General features: G+C 35.2%; 1 protein-coding gene across 5 annotated transcripts in view; it reads right to left on the bottom strand.

Annotated features, from left to right (window-relative positions):
- Positions 1 to 18709, bottom strand: part of ANKRD28 (ankyrin repeat domain 28) — a 119060-nt gene that overhangs the window by 12690 nt on the left and 87661 nt on the right. For all 5 annotated transcript variants that reach the window (XR_007203338.1, XM_048302481.1, XM_048302471.1 and 2 more), the window contains 12 exons: positions 15434 to 15512; positions 14228 to 14342; positions 13727 to 13809; positions 11286 to 11349; positions 9917 to 9985; positions 8246 to 8386; positions 4951 to 5062; positions 4300 to 4326; positions 3320 to 3394; positions 2111 to 2312; positions 597 to 684; positions 78 to 195 (listed from right to left, as the gene is read on the bottom strand). Coding sequence is in view for 4 of the 5 variants with exons in the window: in XM_048302481.1 (XP_048158438.1) it covers positions 78 to 195; positions 597 to 684; positions 2111 to 2312; positions 3320 to 3394; positions 4300 to 4326; positions 4951 to 5062; positions 8246 to 8386; positions 9917 to 9985; positions 11286 to 11349; positions 13727 to 13809; positions 14228 to 14342; positions 15434 to 15512 (1173 nt within the window). In the remaining variant the exon portion in view is untranslated. The remainder of the gene's footprint in view (positions 1 to 77; positions 196 to 596; positions 685 to 2110; positions 2313 to 3319; positions 3395 to 4299; positions 4327 to 4950; positions 5063 to 8245; positions 8387 to 9916; positions 9986 to 11285; positions 11350 to 13726; positions 13810 to 14227; positions 14343 to 15433; positions 15513 to 18709) is intronic.

The raw sequence follows: 18709 nt of genomic DNA, 5'->3' as shown, positions 1-18709 counted from the left end.
TAACACTACATATGAAGTCTTTATCTGAAATTAGCATGTAGGAAAATGGAAAGGAAAGAAAGGGGATAATCTCTTACCCCTCTATGTAATGCTGTTCTTCCCCACTTATCTTTGGCATCTACATTTGCTCCTTTGTTAAGGAGTGAATAAACGCAGTCGGTGTGCCCATTGAGAACTGACAACATCAAAGGAGTCCTAAGCAGAGACAGAAATGAAGTGGATATTTACATTTGGAAATTTAACAGACTAGCACTCAGCTCAAGTATAACAACTGCTATCCTTCCAGGCAACACTTAAGATTTACATCATCAATGACCTTCCACTCATTCACTTTTTAGATTCCAGAGAACAAATTAACACCCCCAATTCAGAAGTCCTGATTAAGTAACTAGAATTCATTTTCTCAGTATTTGGGCAGTAAGACACATTTTAGTTTCCTTCCAACTGAACAAGAACATTTTTCACTCCCAACTTTTGTTTATTGCAATAATCTCCTTTTAAATTAAGTTAAAAATAACTACTGTAAAATACTTGGTTTTTTCTTTTATGAAATGCAATAACTTGTGTAGAACAGAATGTCCATCACTGAAACTCACTGTCCATTTCCATCTTGAATGTCCACTGCATTCTGTGGTTCTGCATTTCCTATCAATAGCCGCAAACATTCTGAATGACCATTTGTAGCTGTAAAACATTATAAAAATATGGGGTTTACATTAATTGCCTTTGAGTAGAGAGTTCAAACAGGATGGCAACCTGCTCAGACTAAAACCCATTAGCCTGAAAACCCACCATACAGCTGGACCATTGTTATAATTTAAATTAAAATATGAACAATAGAAAATAATTTCAGAAATCAGGTATTCTCAACTACAGTGTTAGAAGCAACTGATTCCAACTATCAATTGCCAGCAGATTTTTTTTTTTTTTTACATATAAATGAAGTTGCACATATTAAAAGTAATTGGAATATATGCTTATACAACATACACAAGAAGGAACATTTCAGTATAGGAATTAGCATAATTTTTGCCTGTTTTAAGGCACAGGTAAACACATACCTAGCAAATCATAGTCAGATTTTATTAGCAAGTGTAGCATGTACATAGTTATAAAATAATAATGGAAATCACATTTAGAAAGGGGAAGGAAATGTAATGCATAGATGTAATAAACCAAGCAGTTTAAAAAAATGGAAAAAGAACAAACAGAAAATTGGGAAATCTCATTTAAATGCAACTCATGAAAGATAAATGATTGCTTCTTGGAAGGGAAATTATTTCTGACCTACAGCTGCAGTATTCAGCCCACAGAAGCACAGCAACAGTTCATGTTTCTGTAGCTGACAGACATGCTAACACAAGTTAGGAAAGCTAAATCAAATAGAAGAATGCAGCTTGTGCTCATGGACAACAAATTAAATGGTTAGAATGACGGTGTTTTGTACATAATGCTCTTTTTAACTGCAGCACTTCTGTAACACCATTACTATAAAAGTCAAATTTAATAAGACTCTTTTCAACGCGAGATAAAAATAAGACTATAGTGTGGATTCTGGACTCAGAGAAAGGCAGGCCTAGAGATGTTTTCTAGGAAAGTCAGCAAGAAAATACTGCAAAGGATTGCTGTTATTTTGAAAATGCTCAGGAGTCCTTTAAATCCTTGGAAAAAAAATCAAAGTAAGTTTTCATGTCTCCTCTCAAACTGTCAAAATTCTCCAAGACTCCAGTAATTTTAGAAGTATTTTACTGCCAAGACAGGCAATTTGCCTATCTAAATTTGGCCCTGCAGTTTGGGCTGCATGAAAGACGAGGAGAGAAGCAGGGACATGTCACTTGACACCTGTCAGCACAGCCAGCTGTATGGACAAGGACAATGCACCCTTCCAGAGGGAAGTGTGGAACAGCACTCCTTGGGCTCAGCTGGTTTATTGGATTAATACTGGTTCCTGTCTGCAACTCTTTTGCTACACCTTTCTCAGCACAGCATATACCTTAAAAGTCATCCTCTATTCCTAAACATTATTTCTTAGAACATTAATGGCAGAGACTTCTAAACAGATTATCCACTTCAAAACCCAAAATTTTAGGGGTTAGTGGCTAGCACATACCTGCAGCATGAATTGGGGTCCTCTTTACAACATAATCTTTCACCAAGATTGATGCTCCCTGATTAATGAGCACATCTACACATTCCACGTGTCCCTTAAAGGCAGCAAGATCCAGTGGTGTCCTTCCATTGTTATTCCTCACATCAAGGTCCAGCAGTGACTGTACCAGCACTTCCAGAGCTTGATGGTGGCCATGATAGGCCTACAAGAATAAGAAAATCCTTCAATTTTCCCATCCTTAGCATTTTTCCCTTTCTTGCCAGAACTACATAAATGAAATTGTAAAGACACTATTCTTATTTTAGCATGTAGAAGAGCAACTGATACAGCACATAAGTAGTTACAACAGTTACGACTAATTAAAAAAACTCCACAATTTCAGCAAGAGGGTTGGTGGGTTTTTTCTATTTTATCCTTTCAGTCAGCAACTGCAACTACTCTCAGAAAATCATCTGTCTTCAATCTGCATAAAGAACAGTATTTTGACTACTGCACATTTCATTGCTCTATGTTGTAGTTACATCATCCTCATATTATTTCAAGTGAGGAACACAGACAAACTTAAGTAATTCCTTTTAGCTTTTTACATCAACTATTAAAAATAAAAGCGCCTGTAATAAGAATGCACTACAAATAGCTTTCATTTACCACTATCAAAGATTATTTTTTACTTTGGAGATGTGTAGATATACATATATGGTACTGCATGAGACTTACTCTATTTGCAGAAAGTACAGTGTGGTTTTTCATTTCCTTTAAATTCACTGAAAAGATCAAAGCTACACATTGAGCTGGTTACTCTGTATTTTGAATATTTTTGTATAGACAGAATTTCATCACTGTCCTACATTGCTCCTTGTGCAAATCTTTCTTAAAGTATTGAGGACAAACATTTCTCACACTGAACAATTATGAGAGCAAAACAGTGTAACGATTAAAAAAGTCGTAACTACTCATAGAACAAGTCTTGTAAAAGTTTCATTAGCATAAATTTTAATCAGAAGATTCCACATGAAAGCTGTTCCATGAACCAAGTTTCAAGTGAAATGCAAAAAACATCCTGTATATCTCATCCAGGAATATTAGTACATATGTTTGCATTTTGTTTATTGTTATTAACCCATTTTGAAAAAATCCAGAATGAATAAACCTGTGCAACAACTGTTTGCCAACAGATGAGCTGTCATCACTAAAGAACTAAGCACTTACAGCTAAATGCAGAGGACTTATAGGCGCTCTGTTGTCCGAGTCATTCAGCATGTCAGTACCTGATGTTTCCATCAGCTTAGAGAGAGAAAGTCAGAGTGAGTGCAAAAACCCCTCACCTTTGAAAACACTCAGCAGTAATTGCTACAGTTTCCCATACACACAGATCGAAAAATAAAGGGGAAAAAATAGGAAGAATAGTACAGAATTACACACCTCCTGATCTTCAACCTTTTACAGAGTTTGAATCAACTGCAACACCTCCCTCATATTCATGTTCCAAGCCCAGTAGTTTAACTTTGCATAATAATGCAATACTTCAATCAGAAACTAAAATAAAATTATTTTTTTTTCTGAAGTAGCAATATGTAAGATGAATACAAAGGGAAGACAAGGACAGGTGAAAGTAGCAGCAGTAGGAAAAAAACCAAGTCCCAAACATCATCCAAGTAAGCATTCTGATTGGGCAATAAGTCAGCAAGAAAACAGTATGAAAGGCCAGAAGGCAGGATGGATTTCTCAGAACAAGAAAACATTTCTCAGAGAGAAAAAACAGACCCAAGAAAAGCAAAAGCGTTATAGCATTAAAATATCTATGTATATACATTTATATTTGTGACTTTCAGATGTGTTCTGAAGTTTTAATTCTGGCTCTTTTTCAAGATCATTATTTAACTGAGTACATTAGTAGAATTAAAACATTTGAAGTGTTTGAAGAACACCAAATAGATTCAAATGACATTTTCGCTATCACACTTTTATATCGTGGTCATCCAACTGTTTAAGTAAAAAACCACATGGCTTAAAAAATAATTTCCTGTTTTAAAATTCCAATTAAATCTAAATTGTAGTTGAAATTAAATAATACATTCATACATTGAGGAAATGGTTGAATAAGTCTAAAAAATAAGCAGTCTTTTAAAAACTACATGTTCCCTTTTGCTCCATAGTAGTACTTAAAAAGTGAGAAATAATACACTTACAACATCTAGAGGCGTTTCGCTTGCAATCTGTAATTAAAAACATTCACAATTCATGTTTGAATACATTAAAATATAAAAGTGCAATTTTAATAAAAAGACTGAAGTTGTAAAACATAGCATATCAAATAACATACACATATTTTTGCAAAGGGAGCAATAAAAAACTAACTATGGCTTGATTATCTGAAATTCTATTATGTGGCCAGCAGTTACTGTAACTTCATGAACTATTTTATAAGGCACCCTTTCTTTACAGGTTTTCCCCACATTTTCATTTGCTCCCTTCAAATGACATTCATGAAATTTCCTACAGTTCTCAATGGGATAACTTGCGGTTATTTTATTTCAGCCACCAGCAAAAAATATTAGTAGTGTAGTCTAAATTCAGAAACAAACCAAAAGTAATATCCCACATCCTCAACCAGTTATCTCTTCATCTGAGAAGTTTTCATCTTCTTAAGCCAGTATCTGGCATCTTAGCTCCTCACCTTACTTCTACTTTAGGAATACCAAATGCTTAAATTTATCTGCACAGAGGCTGAAAACCAGTATTGACCTGGCTGACAGCCGAGGTGGAGGAGTCCCCTGGCCTCTCCATCACACCCTGTAAGAGCAGCTTTTATACCTTTCATCTCTGAGATGTTTTCTTACCAATTCAAGACACAAGCGATGACCATAAGCAGCTGAATAATGAACTGCATTGTATCCTTGTTTGTCGCGGATCCCAGGGTTGGCATCATTTCTTAGCAAGTATTCCAGGCACCTATTCAAATTGACATATGCAACTATGTATCTAAATGCTGAATTTCAACTTAATGCTAAGTGATAAATTGTTCCAATTCAACTGGAAAATAGAATACAGCACCCAGGGACACTGATTTAATGTACAATATTGGCTAGGACTAGAGAAACCTACCTCATTACATCAAATGTAAAGGTCAATCACAAAGCTTCAAAATTTGAAATAATCCCTCTCTGCAGACATCCTGCATCTTCTGAGTTATCTGACTTGGTTAAAACTAGTATTTCATGGCTATTTTGCTTCTAGCTAACTGCAGTTACCTTTGCTAATATCAGTGATTACTATTTTATGTGTGTTTCTGCATTAATCCCTTCTTCTGTTTGTTACAGGGAAAGAAGAGAAGCAGTAGCTGAGCTCTTCATGGCAGCATACAAGTAACACACACACACACACACACACTCTTCCACTACCTGACACTATTTTTTTGATTTATTTATGCAGTAAATACTCTATTGTTGTCATACTTATATCTTACCATTCCTTACTTTCATTAGACAAATTTATAAGGCAGAACATGATCAGCCCAGTTTCAACCATAGACACTCAGCCAGGAGGATGAGAAAAGGGGCATTCAAGTCAGCTCACTCTCCCCCTAGTTTTCGAAGAGACTCCGTGTTTGCACACTACATGATTGCAAGCAATAGCTCTGCTGTTTCATAATTTTATGTTGTCTATCATTTAAGCAACATTTTCCAAAGTCATTATCATGACCTTGAACCTGCTGGTGAAGCCATTTGTTATTCTGAAGTGTACAACAGGTCACCATCCCTTCTTCTCTCTGGGGTCACTGAATACCTCTTTATCAGAGGTGCACTCTCACTTCCATCATTTTTTGCCCAGCATAAACAAGGACTTAGTATGTAGTGAAAAAGGTAAAATCTCTTGAGTTTTAAAGAGTAACATATGTAACATAGGATGCAAGTAACTTTAAAACTAGTTCAGTATATGTAATAAAAAGCTACTTGTAAAGCATATCTATGTTTTTAACCAATTAATTCAGGTTTGATTTGCCCAATAAACAAATGCCTGGATTTCATTAATGACAACTGTGCTTGCATGTTTTTATTTGAATTAAAATGGCATGAGATTTCTGAGAACCCGAAGACAAATCAATTTGTCTCATTAAATAAGAATTACAGTTCTTACATTTCATTTGTCCAATCATCTAACTTTGTTTTTAATTTGAATCAGTAATTTTGTGTTAATGCTCATGGTTCATTAATAAATGTTACATGTCACTGGCTTTGGCTACGTAAATTTCTACAATACACTAAATACACTGCATGGAGCCAAGTCTACAAAAAATCCTCATGCATCCAATCTTTCCAGTGCAAACCAGATCACTATTTTTGATGTTTCTCTGCATCCAGGAGAGACTAATTCTGCATTTTTCGCATACTTAACTGTCCTCAACAGGTCTCTTAAAAAGGAGACTAATCAAACTCTCTGAAAGCCCAGGTAAATTAAATTTATTTCCCATATATTTATTGGTGTACTGTCCATTAGAAAATTCTAACATAGAAGCAGCATCATTTTTTCTCCCCTAAGATGCTGCTTATTCTACCTCATTCTGAAATCATGTTTTTTTCTCTAGTCTTGGCAAAATGGGGCTTACTGGTGTTTGCTCCGGATCAAAGGCATTTGCTAAAGATACAAAAGAAATACTTTCAAAGAGGAATAAACTGGAAAATAATTTTCAACAAAAACATCCCTGTCTTTAAAATCTGTCTTTAAAGATGTCTGAACAAAGACCATAAAAGCACACATAAATATCTTTAGAATTTTATATAGATGGTTTCCTGACATGTTTTTTCCCAGGCTTTATATTCCAATTCCAGTAATCATTTTTAACTTCATTCCTGTTTTGAATGAGCTGCTACTGATTTTCCAGCTGTTACTAATCATCTTGCTGCATCAATATAAAAAGCTTCCCCTCAGGCCATTCTGCTTTGCAGCCTGTCTTCCAGAGACTCAAATGTTAATCAGAAGGGCAACAGCCCATGGGCTCCATAGACAACGCTTTGAGTTACCTCACAAAGCTCTGCAGTATTGTCATCATCATTCCTGCTCATGCCTTTTTTAAGACAGATGGCAAAACGATGTCATCTGAAGAACCATTATAGTTTGGAGGTTTTCAGAGCAACTGTGAAGCTAAAATTAATCCTAGCTCAACTTGTAAGAGAGCAATTAAAGTAAAATTATCCCAGCAAGCTCCAGCAGGAGTTGAAATTATTTCTAAAAAGCAGCAATTTAATTTTGAAATTTGGCTTTACATAAAAAAAGCACATTCTTCAAATATAAGTTAAATGGCCATGAAAGTATTCTTTATTTAGCCTTCAAAACCCAATCTGTAAGTTATATGCCACCTCATTCCCACTGCTACCTCACCCTTTAAAAGGTGCTGTATTAGAACAAGATGATTTGGCACGAAGCAGCACTTCTCCAGGGAAGGTGTCGCTGTGTGCACAAGCAAGTGATGCTCTTCTTGTCTCCTCAATATATACAATGTCTGGAGCTTAAGTAAACTCATCAGTTTGGTGCTATCTGTATACACTTTGCATACAAGCATTTAAGTCATTAATAAATATTTCAAATATAACCATTCGTTAGAAAATAAACACATGTAAGAGATCAGTGGATTTATGGAAGATTCTGGAAGCATTTCATTAATAAAAGTGTAACTATATAATAAAAACACTATCAAGAAATAGTCTTGTTTGGCCTTACAACTCCAGTTTACTCAAACATCAAATAGATAAAGCATTTATATTGAAATGTCAAGTTAGTATCCATCCTTCATCAGAATTTGATTTTAAGGTGAAATGACCCTACCCCCACAAAGGATATTTATGCAACCTCTACACAGCAGATGGGATTAAGAACTCTATTCCTAATTAATTCCTGAATTAGGACATCTGCATTACAGGACATAAAATTTTTACAATACATTTTCTGTTGTTCATTTTTTTCTTCTGAAATACTTGTTACATAAAGTCTTTTATATACAATGCACACATCACTGTCAAGTTTCATCTTTAAAAATACAAGAAATGCATTTAGCAAATCTGAAGGCAGAACACACACAAAATTCACAGCTCAAATGATCCTAATGAGAAAGGCTTTAGTACAAAGCATGCTACTTACTTCCCATCTGTGTCTGATGCAGCTGCATAGTGCAGAGGTGTACAACCCCTCTCATCAAGGTCATTCACACTAGCTCCAGATCCCACAAGGGCAAACAGGCACTGATAATTACAATTGGCAGCAGCATAATGGAGTGGAGTTCTTTAGTACACATTTAAATAAAAAGTACAATGGTAAATAACAGCAAAATAATATTACAGAGACAGAAAAAGCAAAATAAAGTGAAACTTAAATCCTCCTTACATTTTTAAACAAGTATTTTTGGTGAAGAATGCATCATTACAGTACTAAAGAATAGGGCCATTTTCTAGGCACCACTTAATAATGTTGAACAATATATAGAGGATTTATTTGCCAGCCGAAATATGCACAAACTTTGTATTAAAGGAAGCTTTATGTGAATTTTCGTGTGTAAACTTATAGAGGGAAATCCAGTTTACATTAGAAATACTGTTTTCTGTTAAGCAATTTTAAGCCACATGGAAAAATATGGACAAATTAAAAACTGCACAACAACTAAATATAGCACAAATAAAATATAACAATTGCACAAACAGATGTTTTTAATAAACAGATCAGAATTTTGCCTAAGAGAGGAAAACTATAGTGACATAGCAGAGGTACTGCTAAATATACCTTGTCTTCTTAGAACAAATCCATGAAATATTAGTACTGATGTATAATCTCAGAGAAAACTTATCCCAGCTTCAAATACATAAACAATTCTCTAAATATGCCAGTTTGGCTAAAATTTTAGAAGGACCAAGATGACTCAGAATTCAATTTTCTATTTTTAAAGAGAGACTGCTGCTATAAATATCTTGATTTTGAGGAGATACTCAGGCTCTTTCCCTTAAAATGTCTTTTTCCCATTTCTCTCCATTTTAAATTAATTTTTTCCATCTCCTGAAATAATTACTCTATATAACATGAATGTTAAATCAAAATCCAAACCAACAGGAAACCCCAACTTTTGATGACAAAAGTTGTGACAGATATTTCCTTTCTCAGGAAATAATGGAAGTGGAATTTAAAGCAAAATACAACTTTGGATCCATAACTTTTTCCTTAAGTCCTACTCCTGCTGTTCACATCCTGGAAAATAATATTTTCCATTATGAGATGTGAGATTTTTACATGAGTACTGATCCTGCCATCTAAACTTAAATAATCCTATACTAAAAATAGAAATTAATGTCATTCCAAAAGAGTTCAGACCTCAAACAGGGAAACAGAAAGGGATGGATATCAAGAAAGGAAAAAGGTTAAGCAGTTATAATAAAATACTGTGTATTTTAATAAAAGAGCATAGAAATAGCAACAGATTTATAGATTTGACTAATACATTATTCGGAAAACATTAGTAATGTTCTTGGATGAGAACAATTTAAACACATTAGATCCACGTTATAAGGAAAAAAGCTTCATAAAAATTACAGCTTAATATAAAACTCAAGTCTTTAAAAACAAGACTAAACACCTACTTAACAAAACACGATGAACAAAATATGTTTGTGACTTTTGAGAACATTTGCTGAAACACAGTTTATTAGAGACATCATATCATAAAAAACCATTTAAACTGGAACACAGACTTGGTCACATATCAGTAAGCTGCTTCTGCAACACTTTTAACAGCCCTTTAAAATATACAAATCTAGAATGTCTTACCTTCCAAATCTGTCCTTTTTGTTGAAGTCTGCACCAGTATTTAGCAGAAGATTTAGGCACTCCAAATTCCTATTAAATTAATATGCTATTAGTTGTGATTGCAAATTTTATTTCCTTAATATTGGCCTCTACAAATATCAGAACTGTTACACATGTACATCTCAAATGTTATTTTTAATGGAACTGAACTAAATTATGGAATTTTTGATAAATACATTTCTGCATGTAAAATAGATGCCGTAATTTCTGGACCAAACCAATAAAGAATATAAATTATTTCAAGACCACATATATAAGTTTAATTGATACCAAATGGCATGCATAAAGCACATAAACATGAACCTAATTCAATAAAAAATTCAATTCTTATAAACAAACAAACAATAACACCTTCATGTCACATGCTTTTGCTACCAGGATTCCAGCACAGAGGCAAGATTTTACTGCATATTTTTTAAGGCCAAATGTAAATTGCAACATATATATTTTACTTTTTAGTGTAGTCAATTTTCAATAAAATATGATCATCATAATAGATGTACTATATTGTTTAAACACTATTTTGGTAACTTTCCTAAACTGGAGATGAGTGAATGTGTCACAAATTATTTGGTTTTTATATGAAAAGATAGCATTTTAACCTTAATCTCTTGCAACAAGGATGTATCTATCAAGTACTTTTGACTTAGAATGATTACTTAACAGTATTACTTAAACAACATTCAAACAGAAAAATGAAAATATCAATATCATGGAGTTCTTGTGTCCCACAAAGTGTATCATGAAATTTATTACCCAATTCTTCCAGGCAATTTTGAGTAGCTGCTATAGAAAACCTACAATACAATAACAATAATCAATATGGATCACAACTCAAGTGATGAGCAAGTAGTTCTGACTACTTCATCCACCTAAACTTTGGAATTATTGCTTTTAGTTTATTTAGACTGACCTTTTATTTATGGATTTGGTAAAAACAAATTTCCCAAAGTTGCTGTTCTCTATCTCATGTCCCACAGTGATCTGAGGTGGGCATGCCATCTTTGAATGCTGTAAATTCTAAAAATTTTATCATCATCCATGGGAATTTAAAAAAAAAAAAAAAAATCAGTTCATCCCCAAACATAAACCTAAGGTAAGGCTGATGATACTTGGACACTGTACTCCAGCAACAACTTATTAAGCTGAACAGTTAATTAATTTTTTTGTTTGCAGATAGAATCCATCTTGAAATTATTTTCATGTTTACTTAAGTTCCAAGGGGAGAGGGCAGGAAAAGCAGAGAGGAAATAATAGAAAAAAGAACAAGAATGATCAGCAACTGAAAAAGAAACACTGAATATGAAAGCATGAATGCTCTTTTACACACCCTCCAGCTGCAGCTGCATGAAGACAAGTCCTGCCAAAGTCATCTGGTGTGTCAATGTCAAAACCTACAAAGCAAATATTTTGTAAAATCATTATGTAACATCACCTTTCACAAAACTGCTGTCATCTGCTGTTAACAGAAATGCTTGCTAAGCAAACTTAACAGCTATTTGCAAAGAGCACTCAAGCATTAAAAATTACTTCGTTTGAAACGTGACCTTGCTATTTACAATGTTTTGAAAAACAGGCATTTAAATAAAACTGAAAGGGATAAAGTAAAAGACAAGTAGCTGCACTGAGGCTATGTTCTGTCTCAGACTACTTACCTGGTAATATTTCAATGCAATTTACTACTGAATATAAGATATATGCAGGTTATATGAAAATTTAAGAATATGCTAAAATTTATCATTGTTGTGCAGAGATTATTAATTTTTGGGGATGTCAGTATCACTAAATATAGGAGCTACTTAAATTTTATCCTTGAGTTTAGTGCTTTAGTCCCAAAGAAAGAACTTTAGCGAGCTGGAGTGATGGCTGCAAACAGCAGTTATTTACAGAGGAGGTCTTTACAGAACATTGTAGTTTTCTATTTCCAGAAAGGCTCAGCTGTGGAACTTCAAATCCAAGACCACAAACTTTAACTGTGCAATTCCATATCTAACCATATATTTGACACAAAGAGTACTATTTAAATCAGGTTTCAAAGCTACATTTTTGGTTTGAGAAAACTACTATGCTCTCACAAGAGTCTTGCTCTTGTGTAACGTAACTTATTTACTAAATTCTCCAGTTGTGGTACCTGGGAATGCTGGCATTTTTTTTTAGTTTTAAGAACCACTCAACAATAAATAATGAACAACACAAGATGTGTTATTCAAGAATACTATTATTCCAAGACTGTTTTCCTACTTCATGTCCCCTAAAACAGGTTTTGTATGTGCCACTATGCTCTTATCCCATTTCAATAGGAATGCTCTATAACAAACAATTTAAGAGGGTTTACTAGTTTAGTTTGAAGAATAGCCTTTGATGCCTTTCCACACCCCTAAGTTGCTCATCTACCATCACTAAGTACTTGAATGTCATTCAGTACCAGGACAAGGCAGATTGGTGACATTTTCTTAAGGTTTGCACAAGAATAATTATGAATTTAAAAATCAAAGATCTTTAATTTACATAAAGGAGACATCTCCCAAGCCCAAAAAGGATACACACTCTGCACATACCAATCCCCACACCAAGAGCCCATCCTAAAAGCTCTTAGCAGTATCTAGTCTTTCTAGCCTGAAGGCTGGACATACTCTTCAAGTTCTTATCTGCTCCAGGCTAGAGTTGCATCCACGTTTTCTCAACTCAAATAAAAGTCACAAAAATCACTTGCAAGTCCTCCACATGGTTTCCTTTGCCATACTGAAGCTCCAGTAAGGGCACAGCCAGCACAACATCAAGTGCAGAAAGGAGAAAGTGCCAGTATCCCTCATTTTGAACACATCCAATTGAAATATTGTCAACTATTGGGCAGTTCTTTCCTGAAGTGAATCCTTGCAAGTTTGCCCATGACAGGATAGTAAATAAAAGCCTTACCAGTAGGTCGTTTTAGTTATATTTCTCTAGTTCTTCTCCCAGGCGTCCCTTACAAACAGTATAAAGCTGGGAAAGCAATTTCTTACTCTTCCTTTTCCCCTACTCTCTCCTCCCCCCACTCATCTTTTTTTCGAAAAACATTAAGTGCGTTCAGATTAATATAGAACCATTTAGTTCATTCTTATTCTTCTTCTATTCCAGAAGCTTCCTTTGGACAAATCTACTTTCTCAGAATTGCAATAGTTCAAAGAGCTCAGAATTCACGTAAGATTCTGGCCAACAAGAGAAGTAATGACCTTCCAACATCTACATCTTCAGGGAGGAGTCAAACATTGAAAGAAAAGTGCAGTTTGCATTGCATTTGATTAACAACATGCTACCAATGCAACAGCTTCTTAATGTAGCAGTCCACAGAGTCTTCAGAGCCATTAGGTGCCCACTACAGGAATAGACAGGAATAGCTGATCTGTATTAAGCTAAAGACATCATAGAACAGAAATTGGATGCTCTATGAAGTAATAAAAAAGACTATCAATCTTTCTCCTTGAAGTTTCATTATGGTCTGAACCAGTCATCCCACCTCTATGGCCAACTTGAAATGCACAAAACACAATCTTAAAGAAATTATAAATGCATTATTACAATTTGGATGAATTTTTTTTAACTTAAGTGTGCAAAAGTTTGCATTCACTTTTAACTATGGACTGTCCATTAAAAAACAAGCACTGGCCCCAAGGTATCAGTAAACTATAAGGATTTCTATGTATCACTAAATTAGGATTTAATTAAAAGCTATTCTGTGAAATAAAAAATGAAGTACAAAGCACCTTGTAAGAATTTAATAGAGTATCCTACCTGATGAGAGGAGCTTTCTGCAGCAGTCTGAAAATCCACTTAATGCTGCCAAATGGAGAGGAAACATCCCATGTATACCCCGCCTAAGATACACCATAATCAGGTATCACAGTTTCATTACAATTAAAATAAAACAAACATGATTGTGTGCCAAAGTGCACATGCATGGTGGGTTCAGCAAACCACCTAATTAGAATACTGAGCTAACTTAACATCTTAAACACTTCCTTCCAAGCTATCAGCATGCATTATCAGTGCAACAGCCTATTAAACTTTTCAGAGCTTTTACTTCAAATAGATTACAGAAAACTCTATTTCTCTTTGTTTTGGTACAAATTGTGATATACTGACTAGCTACTTACAAGTACAATACAGGATAATAAACAAACTATTTCCTATTGCAAGTTGAGGATGATATTAAAAATTGTACTAGTTCTGTTAATCTAATAAATACACTTCCGAATTATGTCAGCTTGCATTCATGTCAGTAAAGTTACCTACTTTGCAGTGTCAGCACCACTCGTAACCAGAGTGTTGATTAATAGCTCATGGCCATATCTAGCTGCTATGTGCAAAGGGGTATTTCCATTCTTATCTTCACAGTCTATTTCAGCTCCTATAATAAAAAGTGATTACTAAGTAAGGGTATATCTAGGCATACAGATACTTTGTTAGAAAAATAGCCCTGATGATCATTCAAGCAACATTATTGATTGTCAATGACTGATGACTTTGGACTTAAAACCTATATAGATTTCAGTGGTAGAGAAAAACATTTTATTATGTAACCTTATGGGACAAACTCTCTACAACCTGGATTATGGAAAACAAATCTATATATATTCCTGCATTCTGAAAAGGAAATGATTCATCAGTGTAACTTATCAAACTTTATAAACAGATATGCCGGATTCCACCACTATTACTGAACACTGGACATGAAAAAAAATCAGTATTGTTGGGGAAGATGAAACAGGAAAGCCTTATAAATATGATTGCCTGACAAAAGATTTTGGGAATATGAAAACTATAAGCGACATCAAAATGAAGGCCACCTTTGAGATACCAAGTCTTAGTTACTGAACAACTGGAAAACAATGGTATGGCTGACTGAAGGTAATCCCCTCTTGACTGAACAATACCCTCTGCTTGCAGGCAGGTCCAAGGGTCAGAGCAGACCCTACTAGCTCAGCAGAAGGGGTCCAAAGAGTAGTTTTTACGAGTTAAGATGTAACACTCTATGGTAATATAACAATTCTTATAGGCTGTATGTAAATGCTATAGGATTTGTATCTTGTATTAGATTGGTTAGTGACAATTAGAATATTCAGTACAGAAGATGATTTATTGTATTGTAACGAGGACTTCACCACTCCACTCTACTTACTCCCTTACCCGCTTACTCTCTTCCTTACCTCCTCTTCGCTCACTCTTACTCCACTTTTACCTACTTGCTCTTACTTTTACACTCTTGCTCTCTTGGGCCTGCTCCGAGCTGCGGCTGGCAGCCCTAAGCAGTGCCCCTGTACCCACGCCCTTTGCAATAAACCTCATGTTCCAAGATCTGACTTCAGAGATCTCTCGTCTCCATCCGTCCCGACCGTCCGACCCACCCTAGCTCCTACAAGTATGTTGTTACCAATACAAAAGGATGAAAATATCCAAACTTGAAAGCTTATGACAAAAATACCCCCTCCCCCTTTTTACCATTTTGAATGATGGTTTGGGATCTTGAAAATCTACCATGGATCGCTGTCATGTGCAAAGGTGTTTTCCCATCTTTACTCTGGAAAAGAAAAAGAAATCCCATGTTTACTTATGGCCAGTAACAGCAATTAATCAGAACTGACAAAAAAAACCCCAACCCCAAACCAACAAAAAAGATACTTCTTTTTATTTTTTCTCTCTACACTCCATCCTTTAAATTGTTTCTAGGCACTTTTGCCAGACAGATGCTGGCAGTGACAAGCCAGCATGACACGGCAAGCTTTTCCCAAGAGCTGCTCTAAGTCACTCTTCCAGCTGCAAGTAACAACTCAGGGATGCCCACTCACTCACACCTATGTCCTTAAGATAATAACTCTCAAGAGGATGATGACAGCACACAATTTCAGCAACAAGTCTATGTCCAACTCCTCCCCTTCCCAAGGCTAAAATAAAACAATGTTTTAAGTTTGTTTCCTGAAAGAAAGTAGCTGCATTTACTAGAGAGGTTTACACATTATATTAGAAGACAACACATTACAAAGCTCATGTGTTTCCTGGAAATTTCTGTAAAGTGATGTTTGTAAGCAATTTATCATAAACCACAAGCAATCCTAGGGTAGAACTATTCAACCCTACTAGATACCACACATTTGAAATGAACATCTTAAATGTGCACTTGGTCATTCACCCAGTAAGACATCCTTGAAGCAGGCCAACAGTAACACATAAGGAAACCAGTTTTTAACAGCTCAGTCTCAATGAACTTACAAACCCATTTTTTCCTCTGTTTTACTTTAGAAGGATTTTCCCCTCATACTTATCACAGGTAATGGGAAAGCTTTACTGCAGAAAAAAGTTCCTACACATGCACTCAAAAAATTGCAAACACGACACAGAAAATCAAAGGACCCTTGAATGCACATGCATACCACATCTACATTTTCAATGATGGCTTTGAAGAGTATGAAATGTTCACAAAATACAAAGTTAAATTAGACAAAGATGGTAGGGGAACATATATGAACATATGTATTGAAATATCACAAATTGCTGTCATATGCAGAAGTGTCGTCCCATCTTTACTCTCCCTTTGACACCAAATGGACATGGTTCTATGGATGTGACACTGAAAGTCTGCTGGAAACCCTTTTAGGGATCAATGTGGATTTTTTTCTTGTGTCACTGCCTAGAGCAGCATAACAATACAATTACATGAAACACTGTCTTCTCAAACCTAGATTGAAAGAAATACAATGCTTGATAAGGAAAGTCAAGTTATCTCCAGATCTTCCAGTTAGCAGATTTCTTTGTCCATAAATAATCCAAAAGACAACATCCACATATCTACAGCAGATGCAAATAAACACAGAAAATGGGGTTGAAATCCTTGTGAGCAGTTAGACAACCAATTTTAATTCTGTTACTGGAGGCCTTAAGAAAAGGCCAAATAAACACACCATAAGTCACAACTTCCCCAAGCAATCTTTGTGCTGCAATTTTTTTTCATCTTTTTCCCTACAGTTTAGTTCTTGTCTCTTTATCCAACCATTAAAAGTCTCCGTGTCCAGTTAATTTAAAACAACTATTAGACATCTGATGACTTTTCCCCCTCACTTTTATCCTTCTTTAACCCGAAGAATCTATAGAATCTATTAATTTAAAGAAAAATATCATATAAAATAAGCTTAGTGAAATAACAGAAGAATTTCAGGGCGCAGATAGAAGTAGCCTGCAGTCTCACTGGCTTAGATGGGATAAATCTGTATCTCAAAGAAAAGCTGATGAAGAAGAAGATGGAGCTGAAAAACATACATCTAACAATGCATCTCACAAAGACATAGGAATAATGGTGACAGTATTAGAAACTGAAGAGCGCTGTGGTTAACTGAGATACCTCACAAGAAAACTTCAGTAAGATCTTGCAAATAACAGCAAAATAAGCTACAAAATAATTTTCCACATACAAATGAAAAATTAAATGAAGACAATTCCCATGTTGAAGCTGAACTTCTAGGTATAGGATTGCATTCAGAATTCCATTCTAAAACACTGTCACTAGAAAAGTATATTTAGGACCAGAACCAGTAGCAAACATTTCTTTAAGCAATGAAATATCAAGGCTCTATTAAGCAAATCACTATTTCCTGAGATGCCAGGAGGTTGGACTGCATAAGCAGAGAGGTATCTTCAAAACTTTTGCTTCAATTTCCATTTCTTTATGCCTTTAAGATCTTCTATCTAAATATCAAGCTAGCTACAGCTGTGTGATTTAATGAGATCAGACAGGATCACAGCACATGACAGGACAGCTATGGGCTAACGATAATTTTTGTTGTCTTCATTGAAACTCAGCTAAATGTGGTAATAGGAAAGAAATCACCCTAATCTCTTCTATCACTAGAGAAAATATATCCACAAAATACTTAGATCATAGAAAATTTGCAAAGAACAGCGATTAGACAGACATGATACACAGCACATGGTGTCTTATTGAGTGATTACTCACATATTAACTGTACTCAGACTACTGAACTTCACGGAGGGAGAGGAAATGTGGGTCTATCATGTCACAGCATTCCTCCAAATGAAATCTCCCCCTAGCAACAATTCTTATGTTCTAGTACCACCAATGGAAGTAAAAAACTTTTTCTATTTAGGTCACTGAATTTTCAAGCAGCAATAGGGTCCATAAAACAATTAATACTGTCCCATTACATACTCATTTCAATGTGTTCTTCCATGCATGGAAATCCTGAATAGTGCAGAGGGAGCGCTGCAGTAATGAGCAATACTTAACAAGATTCACTGTTCTGCAGTGGACACTGACAAGGCTATGAAAACAAGTAGGAAATTATGTCCAGAGGTGGTAAAAGGCATATGGGCTTTTTATGTTTTAATGTAGAAATATGTTTATTTCTACTGTTCCATTATCTTCTGCTACATAATCCCTTCCTAACATGAGGCCAGCACTCACAGATAGGCACAAGAACTTTCCCTCTATCTGCCATCAAGAATAAGAGTATTTCCATTTTGCTCTCCCCACTAAGTCATCCACAGCAGGAAGTGCTTTAATAGTACTGTCTAGTCAGCACCTAGATTAGCATCCATATCCACTCCATTACCTCTGAAACAGGAACAGTTGCACATGGGAGGAAATGATAGAATCAGCTTCCACAAGCAATATAATTATGATGAAAAATAGATCATATAACCATTTTAAGAACTACTTTGAACTTCAGCCTCAGTATTTGGAAACTGAACAGGCTTGGTTTCAAT

This window comes from Corvus hawaiiensis, chromosome 1, assembly GCF_020740725.1.
Source record: "Corvus hawaiiensis isolate bCorHaw1 chromosome 1, bCorHaw1.pri.cur, whole genome shotgun sequence".
NCBI classification, from domain to species: domain Eukaryota; kingdom Metazoa; phylum Chordata; class Aves; order Passeriformes; family Corvidae; genus Corvus; species Corvus hawaiiensis.
The sequence above is the reverse complement of the archived record's forward strand: the minus strand, read 5'-3'. Positions and strand labels throughout refer to the sequence as shown.